Raw genomic sequence first — 16,797 nt, 5'->3', positions numbered from 1 at the left:
CCAGCACTGGCATTATTGGGCCTCACTAAAGGGATTGTAGACTCGGTAGCAAGTAGGATCTTACTCCAAATGCTAATGTACTATGCACGAAAACAGATAATCTTAAAATGGAACAGACCAGACACCCCAACACTGGAAAATTGGAAAGAGCTCGTCAACAAGGCATTGCCGTGCTACAAAGCTTCCTATTTTGCTAGGGGATGTACGGACAGATTGTAATAATATATTGTAATATTCCAGTCATATGTTCATATGTAAAGGAAGTTCATAAAATTACATTTAGCATTCCATGTTATATTCACCTCACTTGTGCTTCCTTCAGTTTTTCTTCATGCTTTGCCTTTAATTCTGCAATGTAAAATACTGAATTATCTTTAACAATTTTTTGTGAAATGTTTATAAGAACCACATTTTTTCTCTGTAGAAAAAAAAAATATCAGAATCAGCAATCAGACTAGTTCATAAAATTCAGTTTTCTTTTGGGCGAAATTTACACAACTTCTCACTTTTGCAATAATTTTTCTTCTATTATCAAGATATATATAAATGAAAAATGATTGTGTTTGTGGCATTTGCAGTTACTTTAGTACATCAGCAGCATGCTTAAATCCTTGACATGATGACACTTCATAAATAATAATAATCATAACCATCTATATTTCCAGCCATATAATGCTGGGTAATTAAGTTTTTTGCTATTTTCCATTTATTTATGGAATAATATATGCAAATATCTGTAATAGTTTATTCATACAGAATATTTAGTATCTTATTGCGATTTTTCCTGGCAGTGATTGCGTCTGCTAGGGTACTAGCAGATGAGATGAACATGCATGTAATGTATGAAGGACCTGGATATTGGAGCTGCAGTAGATATGACATGGATAAAATGTTTTGATTTAGTGCTGTACAAAGATTAGCTTTAAAAAATAAAATATCTGTTAGTCCTGGCAATGCTGTTTGGATGTAGAAAACTGGCTTAATTATTACTATTTATGTACAAAAGGTGGTAGTCAGAGATGAATCCATTATTTAGAAAGGGTTATGAAAGGGTTCTGCACCTAGTCTACTTTAAAAAATAAATAAATCGACGAAGAGCATTTTAAGCAATGTATCTTTGTTTGCCAATGACACAAAACTACACAGGCCAATTAATTCCATCCAGTATACATCATCCTTGCAAGAGCATCACATTTTACTCTGAAATCTTGCAACATTTTGATCCTATAAAAATACCTTCATCATAAAGTGTCTGTTGCAAAAATTGCCCCTACCCACCAGTTTAAAATCAACCAACAAACAAAATTAAGAAAAATGCATAAATTGGCATTGCCATGTACTTATTGAAGCGCTGAATAAAGTAGTATGCCATTAGTGCAAGTAGACCGTTACTGAAGCTAGTCATTGAATTGATGAATATAAAGATTCCAATGTTACAATCTGGTTAACAAATAAATGATTTGCAACAGTTTTTAGCAATCCTAATTGAGGAGACAGTATGGGGCATTCCAATCTGTTTATGCCATAACATGAACCATTAACCACCAAGCACATACGGCGTACGTGCTGGCGGGTTCAGGCTGCCAAGAATGTACAGTGTACGTTCTGCTGCAGCTGAGCCCCTCTCTCTGCATCGGCAGCTTTGGAGCCTCTGCAGAGAGTCTGGGAGGATGACAGCCCCCTGGGAAAAAAGGCTGGGGGGCTGTCTAGTCGGATCTGCAACGCGATTGTCGCAGATCCAACTTCAAAGTAGTAGATGTGCCATGTATGGCGCTGCTGCTATTTTCCTTACCTCCTCTTTGGCGCCCACTCACTTCCTGCTGCGCAACAACTCTGCAGACATGCTGCCCATGATTCCTCTAGCACTTACATACACTTACAGTTAGGGATGCACCGAATCCACTTTTTTGGATTCGGCCGAACCCCCGAATCCTTCGTGAAAGATTTGGCCGAATACCGAACCGAACCCTAATTTGCATATGCAAATTAGGGGTGGTAAGGGGAAAACATTTTTTACTTCCTTGTTTTCTGACAAAAAGTCATGCAATTTCCCTCCCGCCCCTAATTTGCATATGCAAATTAGGATTCGGATTCGGTTCGGCTGGGCAGAAGGATTCGGCCGAAATCCGAATCCTGCTGAAAAAGGCCGAATCCTGGCCGAATCCCGAACCGAATCCTGGATTCGGTGCATCCCTACTTACAGTACATTTATACACATACACACACACACATTTTAGTAAAGATTTTATATTTTTTTTATTTTAGCACACTTGGTCCCTTTTGTACACTTATTTAAATGTACATGCAACTCAGACAACTTTTAGAAGTGAACAAACATGTATACACAAAAACTCACAAACAGGTGTTTTTTTTACTTATTCACTGTACCGTTATCTATTGTTTGTTTTCCCTAAAAACTTGTTATTTTGACAGCGTGACTACTGGATAATCGATTTTGGCCAATAATTACGCTGTCGGATCAATTATTTTGTTATTTCATTGACATACTGTAGATTATTGTGGTTTTATTGCAAATTTTACCCCTGCATTATTGTTCCTATTTTACTTAGTTTGTTCCGCCAGAATATATGCTTTCCAAAAATATATGGTTTTCTGGGGGTCTTACGGAACAGAAATGTAAAAGCCGTTGCTTTTATCGCCAAATTTAGGAACATTTTGCAGCAGAAAGACATGCATAACCAAATAGGATTCAGAAGAATGTGCACTTTCCGAAAATATATATATATATATTTTTTGGGGTGAACGTACTTTTTTCTATCTTTGCCCCCCCCCCAAAACGATGTAAATGTGTTGATTATGCAGTACCTGAAATGACAGACCATATGGTGGTCTTCATTTTGGGGTCCCTATATGCCACGTGCTTAGGTACACCTATACATATTGGGCATAAAACTGTTCAGAGGACCCCAGGCTTTCATATTTGGGGTGATTTGTCTAGATACCTAATAGTATGTGGGAAATACAATGATGCAGGATGGAAGTTTTGAGGTGATTTTTCGAAATGTCACCAAAATTGCCAAACTTAGGAAAGTTTTGCAGTTTGGTGCTTTGGAGTAGAAAGACATGCATACCCAATTTGGATTTGGGGGAATGTGTACTTTCTGAAAATATATGGTTTTCTGGGGTGAACGTACTTTTTTCTAACTTTGCCAAATGTGTTGATTTTAGGGCCCCTATATACCACATGCTTAGAATAACCCAATACGTGGGACATACGATGCGGCAGGGTGGAAGTTTTGAGGTGAAAATGTCCCTAAAATTGCCAAACTTAGGAAAGTTTTGCAGCTTGGTGCTTTGGAGTAGAAAGATATGACAAATCGGTTGACAGGAAAAGGGTTAATATGTCCAATACAGTCACCATTAACAAAGAACATGCATATGATATGGCCATACAGCACCTACTATGGAAAGAAGAGGAACTTCAATGTACCAGTTATCATGGATTTTTTTGTGGATAATGTGAGTGCATGATCAGGGGTCAGGGACTGCTGTGAATAATCAGCAGTCTGTAAATTACTGCAGAATATGGCACAGGCATTCAAAAGATAATTATATAATTATGTATTAAAAAGAAAATTTTACCTCGAAATGTTACAAGTTCAGAGTCTGAAGGCTTCACATCTATTTCATCTTTTACATCTATATCAACAAAATCATCTGTAGTAAAGTCTATTTCTTCCAATTTGTCTGAACCATAATTGAGAGCAGGAAGTGGTAAAGGGTCTAGATTGAAGAAACAAATACATATTTAGCACATTATTAACCTTAATAAGACTTTTACATTTTAACAGTAGCAAAACTTTAAAAATGTAAAAAGAATATTTGACAATTCAAATTTGGATTGTCAATGTGCAAAGTAAAATATACAAACATATAACAATTAATGAAGTAAAAGAAAGCAAAAATAAATGGTGGCTTGGCTACACATCATATACTGTAGGTTGTGATTCTATCTGAAATAAACAATAGGATAAGAAACAATTCCATTCCATAACTTATTAGTGAATGGCAAAATTAAGTGTACAGTTCAGAATCATGCAATATTATGACTAAAAGATACATTTCTGAAATGTCCTTGAAGTACTGTATCATTAGTTTCCAGACTTTGTTAAAATTTACTGAGAGTTAAGGCTAACAACTTTCTTATATTCTGCATTTTCTTTGAATTTCTGAATAGCTCTTATATTGGGAGGATCAATTGGATTTTTTCAGTAAGGAGCTATTCTATTTGCAGTTATAATTAAGATATATGAGAACATTATGTTCTACTATAATGACATCTAGGCCAAGGTTTAGAAGGCTAAATGCATAAATGCCAATTTAGTGATAAGAAATCAGCTGGAACACTTTATTCCAATACATAATTATATATTTGCCACATGTCAGTTCTATTTCCACAATTTCTCCAGCATTTCTTTGTTTTATATGTTGTTCAATCTTGTGGGCATATAGAATCTATTCGGATCTTTTGGTGTTCATAGTTCATAACAAGTATACGCTGTAACTGTGCAGCCCATTAATCTTGTGTGAATTCCATTCCCAACCACTTCTCCCAATTTCAAGCTTATAGCAACAAAAAAATGCCCATGCATGAGCAGCGCACACCCTGGTCCTTATACAGGCAGCACTATTGCTCAGGGAAATAGCTGTGTACCATGCACAGGATCAGCACAGCATTATCTTCACCACTTACTAAGCTGTATGACTGAATAATAAAGGGACAAGTGGGTGGTGGGGACATTTAAGCTCCTTCCCCTTCATATCCCTCCTGAATATAGCTCTGACTAACACAGTAATGGAGCACAAAGATCTGTTTCTGTACATACAAAGAACATTTAAGGAAATGTATGGACATAAAATATAAAAGCTTACCATCAATAAATGTTCTTGGTTCAAATGATCCTTTAACAACCTAAGCAGAGTAGAGAAATGACTTAGACTTGGATGAATTAATCAAATTATAGGTAATCTTATCACACCACAATAAACAAATTAAAAGTGATTTGTTAACAATTTTAAGGGCAAAGGCAAACGGAGCATTTTTGGATATTTTTTTTATTAAGTAGCCCAAAAACACAGAACCAAAGTACCCTATTTTGGCCTGATTGACCAACATGTGTACAGGATTCCAGTATACTTAATTTGTATGCCAAGCTTAAGTTATGCAAAAAGCTGTGCCTAAAGCACCTCTTAAAACGGTTTTGAAAAATGCCTATGAGCATTTTTGAACAAAGATGTACCTGTCACCATTATATGTATTTCAGGCTTTCATTAGTATAAAAAGTAGTGTCAGGCAAGAGGGGGACATTTTCACTCTTGCTGCTTTTCCCTTTAAGATAGCAGCAGCAGTCATAATGTCCCAGCAACATTAATCTTAGCATTAGTTTACTCATAGCCAGTACAGTGATTAACACTATTTCAGTAATAAGCCAGTGCTGCACATCAAGCTTACGATTAAATTGTAAGCTATACTATAAGTGAGCCTTAAATAAACGTTGATGTAAATATGTCACTTGTTACTTTTTTTATTTACAGGTACGGGACCTGTTATCCAGAATGCTCCTAACCTGGGGATTTCTGGATAATGTATCTTTTCATAATTTGGATCTTCATACATTAAATCTGCTAGAAAATTATATATATATATATATATATATATATATATATATATATATATATATATATTAAATAAACCCAAAATGCTGCTTTTGCTTCCAATAAGGATTCATTTTATCTTAGTTTGGATCAAGTACAAGCTACTATTTTATTATTACAGAGAAAAAGGAGTCTATGGGAGCCAGGGCCGGACTGGGGGTAAAAAGCAGCCCGGGCAAAAAAATCAAAGCAGCCCACATGTAAAGACGCAATGGTCTTGTACTCATCCACTCATATATTGGGGAAAAACTGCAAAAAAATATTTACATAAAGAGCTGCCTTTCTGACTCAAGTGTTCTGACTCAAGTGTAATTCATGTAAAATATGTTAAAGATCCTGCAGCCTTGTACCTTTATATGGTCACAGAACCCCTCAGACTTCTATTATTCCCTACATTACAGTAAAGCAACATTAACTCTATAGTCTAATTTATAATTAAAGGAATTAAATGAAATGTCTCTAATGACCCCGCCTCACAAAACACAAAAATAAACTGAACAAAGCCCACCTGTGTCCACTTACAGGTGCAGACCCACGTTTATCAGAGTCACCTCAAAAATGGGGAATTACTATGCCATAATGTTATGGTACATTTTAGGGGACAGTTCCTGCTGAATTGTGCTTAGTACAGGGAATACCTATGCTGCCATAGTTTTATGGGATCTCTCTGTACAGACTATGAGCAAACTTAGGGGCTGTTCCTGCTGAATTGTGCTTAGTACAGGGAATACCTATGCTGCCATAGTTTTATGGGATCTCTCTGTACATTTTGCTGAACTGAGCTTCACAACTCTGGAATAATTTTAGTCTGAAGTAATAATCCCTATCAAATTGCTTCGTTTGGTCAATTAAAAAAACACTGCTGCCCACAACTAGTGCTTATCCTTTCCAAAACATATACAAATGGTTAAGCACAATAGACAAATGAAACAACCTTTCACAAATGTGCACACAATTAAAGTATAGGTACAGTGTGGGTCTAAAAGATTATCAATAGATTGAAGTTGGGAAACTGTAGTACCTAACACTATTTCATTGCCAGAGTTCTGGATCTCTATACTCAAATGTCAGGGAGATGCTACACTTTATCTATTAGAAGAGCCTGTGTGTGGGGAGTGTAGAGGCACAAAGGGATGTAGCACAATCAGGGCAGGTAGAAAGCTCAAGTGTAGTGAATCTCTTCTGTGTATTCCAGCAGCCCCATGTCCTCAACAGCACAGTTTAGCCCCACCCCCACTGTACAATGGGACCAAATGACACTGTCCCCAACTCATCTGACACCCACCAGCACACTGCACCATCCCTACTGATTTCCCACTCGATAGAAGAAGTCTACTCACACAAACTCAATTCTGACTGTGCTGGGACACACACACGGCATGGCAGCAGCAGCACGAGAGCAGTGGGAGGGGCGGAGCCACAGTGGGACATAGATTGGAGGAGCGGTCCTAGAGCCCGCTGTGTATGCAGTGAAAAGAAAAAGGTTTTATCGGAGCAGCCCACTTAAAGAAAATATGAAGCGGCCCCTCGGGAAAATGCCCGAACAAACCTATGGTCAGTCCGGGCCTGATGGGAGCCATTCTGTAATTCGGCGTTTTCTGGATAACAGATCCCATACCTGTATAAACTTATAACCTTAAGCACTGCATATCTTGACATCGCTATATAAATAAATGATGATGATAAGTATTTTACCATTAGATGTAGCCAATTCTTCCCTTTAAAGTGTAATTGTTTTCCTGTTTAGATACATTAAAAAATCCCTTAAAGCAGATTACAACCAGATTTAATAGCGGTCTCTTTCCCCTGCCACAAGTTAAAACGGAGGTTCTATTTATACCAAATGTATAATTGGAGGAAACCATTAATTTTATGTGTGACCTACTGCTCAGGCCTGAATAAAGCACAAATAAAATATCAACAGCAGTTCTACACATTGGGTTAAGTGGGTTAAAAAAAAAAGTGTAAAGAAAAATTAATACCAAACAGAGGTGTCTTAGTGCTGCACATACCCTAAGCCCTGGCCTCCTGACACGGTTAGCACTATTGTATGTGTGTTTGTGTGTATGTAAAGTAACAGTTGAGTATATTTATATGTGGTTGTATAGTTATATTAAAACAGACACAAGTTATGTAATTGTATGTTTTTTTTGTGTTATTATGCATCCATACACTTTTATAAATATTAAGAATACAGAGTTTAATTATTAAGGAATGTGTATAATATTTATATTTGTGTGCTTTTACACTACTCTGCACTATTATACACTTTGCCATGAACAATATTATACCATATAATGGGAACTGGAGTAGGGCATTATAAGAGGTACCCTTTTGTATTATTACCCGCTATATCATAATATTGTTATACAATCTCCAATGAAAGCCTACTAATGATTTATGGGTCCTAAATCACAGGTTGTGAAGACTGGGTACTGCAAGTTGTATTGTTGATAAATATAAAAGGGCAATTCCCCTGATGTAGAATCCTATGGCACTAAACGTGTTAGTATGATGTTTTCTAGCCCTATCTAATTTAGAGGTTTTGGGGACCAAATCCTACAGGAGAAATTTGCACTTCCAAATATTCACTACCATGACCTTTGCTTACTAGGATTAACGGGTTTTATACAATTTGGGCAATACTCAAAAGTTGTGTTACCTACAATGTCTGTATTATGCAACAAAAAATATTTAATGCAACTGGAAATACAAAGATCTAGAAAAAATTGGTGAACGACTACCTTTTGAGTCAGAAATGGTCTTATCTGGCAAAAGGCTGATTAGATCCTCTCCCTCACTTTCTTTTTCTTCCTTCCATATGATGTTGTAGGTTTATTTTAATATACAAAATTTAAAATAACCAAGCTAACATGCATTAAGATGGAGGAGCTTAGCAAATATGAACATGAATTTGTTTATGAATTTGTTTATACTTTTCTTGCACAAAATAAACGTGTGAAATTGCTATAGTTGGTATTTTGTTTCTTAACAAATAAAACTAAGAATATTACATTTACGTTTTTTCTTCCGAATGTCTTTTCAACAGTTATGCAGGTATCTCTTAGTCTTTTGATCTTGGCTGCAGATTTTAATTGGAAGTTACTGGGGATTCCCAAATCACTGTGATGTTTACTCTGTTGGAGGGAGGAAGACAAAAAAAAACAAAAAAAAAAAAAACAAAGAACAAGAATTTATGGGTTTAACAATTTGTTGTCCTGCACTGCACAATATTTTTTGAATTTCACTCCTTAAAATGTCTATTTAATATACATAAATGACTTCAAGCTTTTATACACACTACACTAAGTATAAAAAGTAACTGGAAGCTTCTTCATAGTACTAAGGTCTACCTAGGATTGCCACCTTTTTCCTCCAGTTATACCAGCCTGAGGTTTAGGGAGGCCAGTGGTGATGTCACAGAGGCCGAGTGTGGGCAGATCTGAGGAGATTCGCTGCTCAGGAAGGCATAAGGAAAGTGTTAAAAAGTGAGCAGGGCAGGGAGAAATATTTAAAGTGGAACTCTGGCTTCCAAACCAAAATTTGATAAAGAGGCCCACATAACACAGAAACCCCTAATATACCCATCACAGTTACCTGTTTTTACAAAAAGTATGATTAAATGCCATTTTCAATGCTGAAATCCAGCTGTTTAACAGTTGTTCTCTTTCAGCATCATTTGAAATCCTGTCAGGGAAGGAGGGACTAAAACACTGATGTTACAAATTGTAACTTCTCCACAGCTTACAGACAGCATGAAGGAACTACATTACACTGTGATGTTCCGTTCCTTATTGAAATAAACATGTCCAGGGAATTGTGGGGTTTGGAGGATGCAGACTGAGGAAAGCTCAGCAAAGTAGTCAGAAGGATCAGCAGAAGAGCAGGGGGCTAGGCTTAGGGCAATGTCAGAAACATTGATGCATATTGCAAAGCTGCTTGAAATTATGTTTACTTTTACAAAAGCTTAAGTTTTTGTGGAGTTCACCTTTAAGAAAGAAATTGCCGGTTAATTTGTAATATCTGCACCGGCCCTAGCTGGTGATTTACCAGCTAAGTTGGGTGGCAACCCTAGGTCTACCTGAATGTTGATATCAAAGAGTAATTTTTCACTATGCATCCAGCCCTATACTTGACTTACCAAACCCACACACCACTGCCACATATTGGGGAGAGCAAGCCTCTCCTCGCTAGGAAGGCACAGCATAGCACGCTTAACAAAGTTAAGAAAACAATTAAAGCCTAGAAACAGATAGATCACTCTCTTCTATATGTGAATAAAGGATGGTATTTTGATCATGGTTTCATGCTCTAAAAAAAAAAAAATGTGCTGTGTGAAACCTACTCTATACCATCAGGAATTTTAAAAAAAGTCACCCCTTCAATAATATTCATGGTTTTAGTTAAAATACTTAAGTGACACAATAATCTCTCTTCTTTCTCCAGATTAGCAAAGGCCTTTAAAATGACACTTAATTATAAGACCACTAGCAATGTGAGCAAATCCAGATGTCTATATTATCAAATACTGCAATAGGAAATAAATCATAATGACCTGATAAATAATAAACATAACTTACCAGGTATGCAATTCTGTGTTTGGCTCCAACAACATGCATGAACATGGGAGCCACTCCTGTTTGAAGGTTGCATAGTCTGCACTCATAGACATAATTTTTGTCATCTTGATGATATTCATACACACATTCAAGACCTGGAAGAAGAAAATATTTTTATTACATTAATTTGCTAAAACAGCCTCACTATTTGGTTTACATTTGATTAATGTTTGGTAACCTTGCCAAGCCGTCCCAATACTTAAACCTGAAACTATTGCTTTTTTTACTCCAGCATGTTGTTGGCATGCTTAATGCCATCCCTTGAAATTTGCACCATGGGAGTAATGATTTTGGGGTTAATTTATCAAAAGGTGAAAATATAGCTCACTACAGTTCACCAGAAAGAAACTTCACAAAACGGTTTCCCACCACCAGAAGTTTGGGCTAATACAGCCTTGCACTCTGGAAGGAGAAAAAGAGCAGCAATTTCTAAAATACTAAGTCACCCTCACTGGGAGGGAGATCCTGGTATGAGTGTCCATTCTGTGGCACTGAGAATACCAGAGCTTTTGCTCGTTATGCCTTCACATGCATGTGCATAAGTGGAGGAAGCACATGTGTGCTCCTAAACATGGCATCTCCATAGGACAGTTTTTTCAAAAAAACTATTGTTTACCCAAACTGGAGTAGCCTCTCACTCTCACTGTTTAGCCATCAACATGCATTCCAAGCTGCATTGTAGTAAATTATTATGAATGATTAATGGGGTGGATCGCCTTTAAGTTAAATTTTAGTATGTTATAGAATGGCTAATTCTAAGCATCTTTTCAATTGGTCTTCATTATTTATTTTCTAGTTTTTTTAATGATTACCTTCTTTTTCTGACTCTCTCCAGCTCTCAAACGGGGGTCACTGACCCCATCTAAAAACAAATGCTCTGTAAGGCTACACAGTTATAGTTATTGCTACTTATTACTCATCTTTCTATATAGCCCCTCTCCTATTCATATTCCAGTCTCTTAATCAAATCAATGCATGGTTGATGGGTAATTTGGACCCTAGCAATCAGATTGCTAAAATTGCAAACTGGAGAGCTGCTGAATAAAAAGCTAAATAACTCAAAAACCACAAATAATAAAAAATGAAAACCAATTGCAAGTTGTCTCAGAATATTACTCTCAACCCATACTAACATGAAACGCAAAGGTGAACAACCCCTTTAAGATTATGGTTATTTATTTATATTTATCTTATAGGGTAGTGGCTCTGATCCTGGAATTATATCTAAAATCCATGACTGAGCCCAGTGAGTAATATTAAATTCCCCCAATGCAAAAACAAAACACAACACTTGGGTTTGGCTAAAGGGATATTGCTGTCAGAATATGAAGTTAAATGTGCTTATTTAACATAATGTTGAAATGAATTTAAAATGACAAATTAAATCAAGAAATAAGATCAGGTTAAATGCACCAAAGAAGCAGGCAGTGCACAGAAACTTGAGTAATGTATAGTGCTTCTTGGGGTTGACATTATTTTCTTTCATATATGTATGTATTAATAGCAGTGTTTTATATTCTAAAGAGAGGAAATAGTAAGAATTTTAAATGTTCTGCTTACCCAATGCAGGCTCAGTTTCTTTACAAGCTCTAAGTAGGTCATCCAGTGTTTTTCCAGCTAATGCAGGCTCTGGATTATCTGCTAAATCCAAAATATTAGAGGAGGTGAGACCCATTTATCAACCATCTGATTTTAGTGGTTTTAGAAACCACAAAAAAATGCTTAAACCGTGAATGGCAAGTAATTTATTAAAACAGCCTAATACAAAAAGTTTGAACAAATAAAAAAGTGTAACTAATCCGAATACTAATACAAAAATCGTAATATCCTAAAATTGTTAAGAGCAAATGAAAAAACCTGAAACATCCAAAAGCTTTAATTGAAGAAAGATTTTACAATTGGAAAAGGACAAATCCCATTGAATTCTACATGACCTCAACAACTTTTAAATGAAAAAGTTTTGTTTTAGTGTTGTTTGTTTAATAAATTGGGATATATTTATGGTTTAGAGTAATTCATCTAATACACGATTTCAGCACTAAAAAAATACAACCCCTCCAAATGAAACCCTGAATCCATACAGCTACCCCTCCATACCCTCTCTTAAAATTGTATATACCCATCTGTATACTAACTATAGAATTTAGTATCACAATAGCCTTTGATATTAAGCTTGTCCAAGAAAACATTCAATCCACTCTTAAAGGCATTATTAACAGAAACAGCCATCACAATATCATTCAGCAGTGCATTCCACAACCTCACTGTCCTCACTGTGAAGAATCACCTAAGTTGCTTCAAATGAAAGTTATTTGTCTCTAGTCTAAGGGGTGGCCTCTGGTGTGGTGATCCTCTTTATGGGTAAAACAGTCCCTTGTTTTTTGTCTATAATGTCCTCTAATGTACTTGTAAAGTTTAATCATATCCCTTTGCAAGCACCTTTTTTCCAGAGAAAATAACCCCAACCTCTACAGCAGTGGTCCCCAACCAGTAGCTCGTGAGCAACATGTTGCTCTCCAACCCCTTGAATGTTGCTCCCAGTGGCCTCAAAGCAGGAGTTTATGTTTGAATTCCAGGCTTGGAGGGAAGTTTTGGTTGTATAAAAACCAGATGTACTGCCAAACAGAGCTTCGATGTAGCTTGACAATCCACATAGGGGCTACCAAATGGCCAATAATCACAGCACTTATTTGGCACTCCAAGAACATTTTTCATGCAAGTGTTGCTCCCCAACTTTTTCTTCTGAATGTTGCTCACGGGCTCAAAAGGTTGGGGATCCCTGCTCTACAGTCTACCATCATTAGTTAACTCTTCCATCCCTCTAACCGGTTTGATTGCATGTCTCTGCATTTTCTTCATTAATTTCATGCTCTTAAGGACTGGAGCCCAAAGCTGCACTGCATACTCCAGGTGTGGCCTATAAAGAGGCAAAATTATGTTTTCATCCCTTGAGGTTTAATGCCTTTACTTGCTTTAGTGGCCACAAAATGACACTGCCTGTAATTAGACAAGTTTTTATCTACAAAAACCTGTAGATCCTAGCAACACTCTGCCATTTAGTGTATATTTTGCCAAAGTGCATAACATTGCATTTATCAACATTGAACCTCATTTTCAAGATTGCTGCCCAGTTTTCCAACTTAATCAATCAATCACTCTGCAAAGTGGCAGCATGAAGCATAGAACCTATAGTTCTGCACAATTTTGTATCATCAGCAAAAATAGAAACAGTATTTTCAATGCCCCTCCTGCAGGTTAATAAACAAGATGAAAAGCAAAGGACCAAGAATAGAGCCCTGCGGTACTCCACTAACAATACTGGTCCAATTAGAAAAATGTTCCATTTATCATCACTCTTTGTAATCTCTTTTAGCCAGTTCTCTATCCAGGTACAAATACTATGTTCCAGGCCAACATTCCTTAATTTAACCAGTAAAAGTGTGGCACTGTATCAAATGCTTTAGCAAAGTAAGTAAATCACATCCACTGCCATTCCAGAATCAAGGTCCCTGCTTACCTTCTCATAAAAAGAAATTAAGTTAGTCTGGCAAGATCTATTACGCAAAAAACCATGCTGGCACAAACTCATAGCATTATGATTTGCTATGAAGTCCAGTAACTTGTCCATTATTTACCCTTCGAAAAGCTTTCCTACTGATGGTCAGACTAACTGGCCTATAGTTTTGAGGCTGTACCAAAATACCATTTGTGAAAACAAACAAAATACGAACGTTAGTAAATCAGCCCCTAAGTTTTTTCACATGGTAAACACACCCATGGTTACACAGTATGCAAGATTGTAAAAAACTGCTACTGTTGGTCAGCGTCACTAAACCCTGCAAAAAATAAAATAAAGACCATAAAGCTTTCAGGTGTTTAGCTTATATTTGATTTAAAGGGGTGGTTCTTTTTTCTTTATATTCTATCCAAACAAGCATTTTCAACAGGTTTTCTTTTCAAAATTTTCTTAAAATATTTTGTTTTCAAAATAAATGGCTTTGAATGGTACATCTACAAGCTGATCAATGATCTATTAACAAGTAGTAGTTCTAGGACTTGCTTCTCTGCACTCCATCTGACTCCTAAAACATTGCTAGTAACCGGATCAACATACCTTGATTAGAACTGCTACATTGTTTTAAGAGTCAGATCAAGGGACCAAAAAGGGATAAAGAAATTCTCCAGTCAATGGCAACTACATTTACAAATAATTTTAAAGCCACTGAAAATTGTAATCAATGCATTAGCTTTAGGGATCGGCAATTTTTTTTTTTTTTCGCCCATAGACTAATGCCCGTTGGCGACATTTTGCCGGCGGCAATTTTTTGGCGAAACAGGTCAAATTTGCCCATCCCTAATTAGCTTTTGTCCCTATAACAAAAATATTTAATTTTTCAACCCACATCATTTTTGTGTGCCATTTGCAACAAGTGGGGTTGTACTAAATTAACAAAGGGAACAAAATAAAAACACCTGCTGGTACCACAACGACAAAATACTACCCATATTATTCTGCCCTCAAAGTCTGTAAACAACGATACCAGACATTGATGCCACATGCCTAAAAATTTCAGACCAAATTTTTTCTGTGGTCTGGGTTTGTCTAAAAATCGTTTGGGTTGCAATAATTTAGAATGCTGAAAACTCTGAAAAACTGAAGATGCCAATGGATGCTGTCCTAAAGCAACCTATTGAAATAAACCTGTGTGGTAGGGGGTGCAGTTAGATTACAAGATACATTTGCCATACATGTTTATGTTTTGTAATTTCCCAAAGCTAATAATTTCCTTTAATTATAAAGCACGGATGTATGGGACATTTCAGACAGATTACAGTGAATCATACAAACAAGAAAGACGGCTGGCTCCAATCTCTTCTGGACTATTTAAATGTTAATAGAACAAAATGAATTCTAAACTTGCTTATACAGGGTAAAACCCCCTAAACACTTCATAAATTAAATCAAAGCAAGCCACAAAGTAATCCTTACCAAGTGGAAAGGTATGACCTGGGTGTCCAAACCCCAGGCCCGTCACTAGAATATTGTTTCAAAAGTAGAAATCAGCAGAACTTGTCACTCACCAAATCTGCCGGGTGGCCCGTGTGCCGTGCCCCGAACCCGTAGCATAGGCAACCTCAATCTTCAAAATAAGTGCGTGCATATTTATTTTGAAGATTACAGTGAATGTATAAAATAGATTCTGTATCACTTCACACAGCACATACACAAAAGGGTCAGGTTAGTTACAGAGGACCCCAGCACCGCAAGGCAGCACAGAGCACTAACCACAAAGCCATCCATAAATACTGTATTTGGTCTCTTCAGACTACAGTATATGCAATTAAATATTTTACTATTTTTAGCACAACATTACTATCCAACATGAAAAACATTTACATACGTTTTGTTATTATGTCCTTATACAGGTTGTTTCTAGAATTATTTTACATGTCCTTAATATGTATTTCCAGTTGGGTATGCTAAAAAAGTAGCCAGGAGGGGTGGAACAAGAGGAATGGGTAAAAACGTGAAACCACTTCATGGAGCCACCTTCGTGGCAATCTGTATATAAACAGCACACTGCCTGAAAGTGCACAACAATATTATGCTTTCTATGTGGAGAAACAAGCAGGGTATTGAGGGGTAGTTGGGAATGCCTCGGGTCACATGTATGGGTGACTGACATAGCAGAAACGTAGGAGTTAAGTGCCAGTTTGCCTGCAGGCCAAAGAGCCTCAATGTGTGGAACTAGCCTAAACCATTATGGATTGTTAAGTCAAATCACAAAAATGAAGCAAATCAGCATGAAAACTTTGTTCTCACATAAGTCTAGAATAATAAAATATCTTTGATATGTAGATTACTAAATGGTATTTAAAAAAATTTAACAATGTTATGTATAGCCTGCCACTGTAAAATATTAAATAGATAAACTTACAAAACTGACGCTTCTTTCTTCTCAAAACAGGTTTTTCTAAAGAATAATAAAAAAAAACAAAAAACACATTTTAATTCTATTTACATTTATAAAGACCATATAAAAAAAAGTGCTACAACGAGTCCTCATAATAGTTGGTTAATGGTGTTAATAGCTATACAGGCCAGTTAAGCATTATGGTGCAGGTATGTAATCCATCATCCGCCAAGACATTATACAGAAGGTGCCAAAATACAAGAATGCCCTTTTCCTCTTCGCAAACTCATTCTTATGACACAATCTAGCACAGAGTCTAAAGCAACAGTAATTACTAAATACTGTACTAGATTCATTCATTCAGTTCATAATATCATGGATGAATAAAAAGCTTCAATGTCATTTTTAATTTTTTATTGATTTCCTTTTTCTATGCAAGTCCCTTTTGGTGACCAAACAATCCTAATGTGATTTCTTAGGATGCAACTGTTTTTAGTAGTGTTAATGAATGGTGCTCCAAGTTACAGAAACACATTTTAAAGGAGAAGGAAAGGCTAAACTTAAGTAAGCTTTATTAGAAAGGTCTA

The 16,797-nt window shown here is 36.4% G+C and overlaps 1 protein-coding gene across 1 annotated transcript in view; it reads right to left on the bottom strand.

The window, feature by feature from the left end:
• LOC108719027 (stress response protein NST1) overlaps window positions 1-16,797 on the bottom strand; it is a 47,674-nt gene that overhangs the window by 27,825 nt on the left and 3,052 nt on the right. Inside the window, exons 5-11 of the mRNA XM_018267614.2 lie at window positions 16,235-16,270; window positions 11,856-11,936; window positions 10,257-10,390; window positions 8,697-8,813; window positions 4,894-4,933; window positions 3,604-3,744; window positions 303-348 (exon numbers count right to left, since the gene is read on the bottom strand). Of these exons, the coding sequence (XP_018123103.1) occupies window positions 303-348; window positions 3,604-3,744; window positions 4,894-4,933; window positions 8,697-8,813; window positions 10,257-10,390; window positions 11,856-11,936; window positions 16,235-16,270 (595 nt within the window). The remainder of the gene's footprint in view (window positions 1-302; window positions 349-3,603; window positions 3,745-4,893; window positions 4,934-8,696; window positions 8,814-10,256; window positions 10,391-11,855; window positions 11,937-16,234; window positions 16,271-16,797) is intronic.

This window comes from Xenopus laevis, chromosome 6L (assembly GCF_017654675.1).
Source record: "Xenopus laevis strain J_2021 chromosome 6L, Xenopus_laevis_v10.1, whole genome shotgun sequence".
Lineage (NCBI taxonomy): Eukaryota > Metazoa > Chordata > Amphibia > Anura > Pipidae > Xenopus > Xenopus laevis.
The sequence above is the reverse complement of the archived record's forward strand: the minus strand, read 5'-3'. Positions and strand labels throughout refer to the sequence as shown.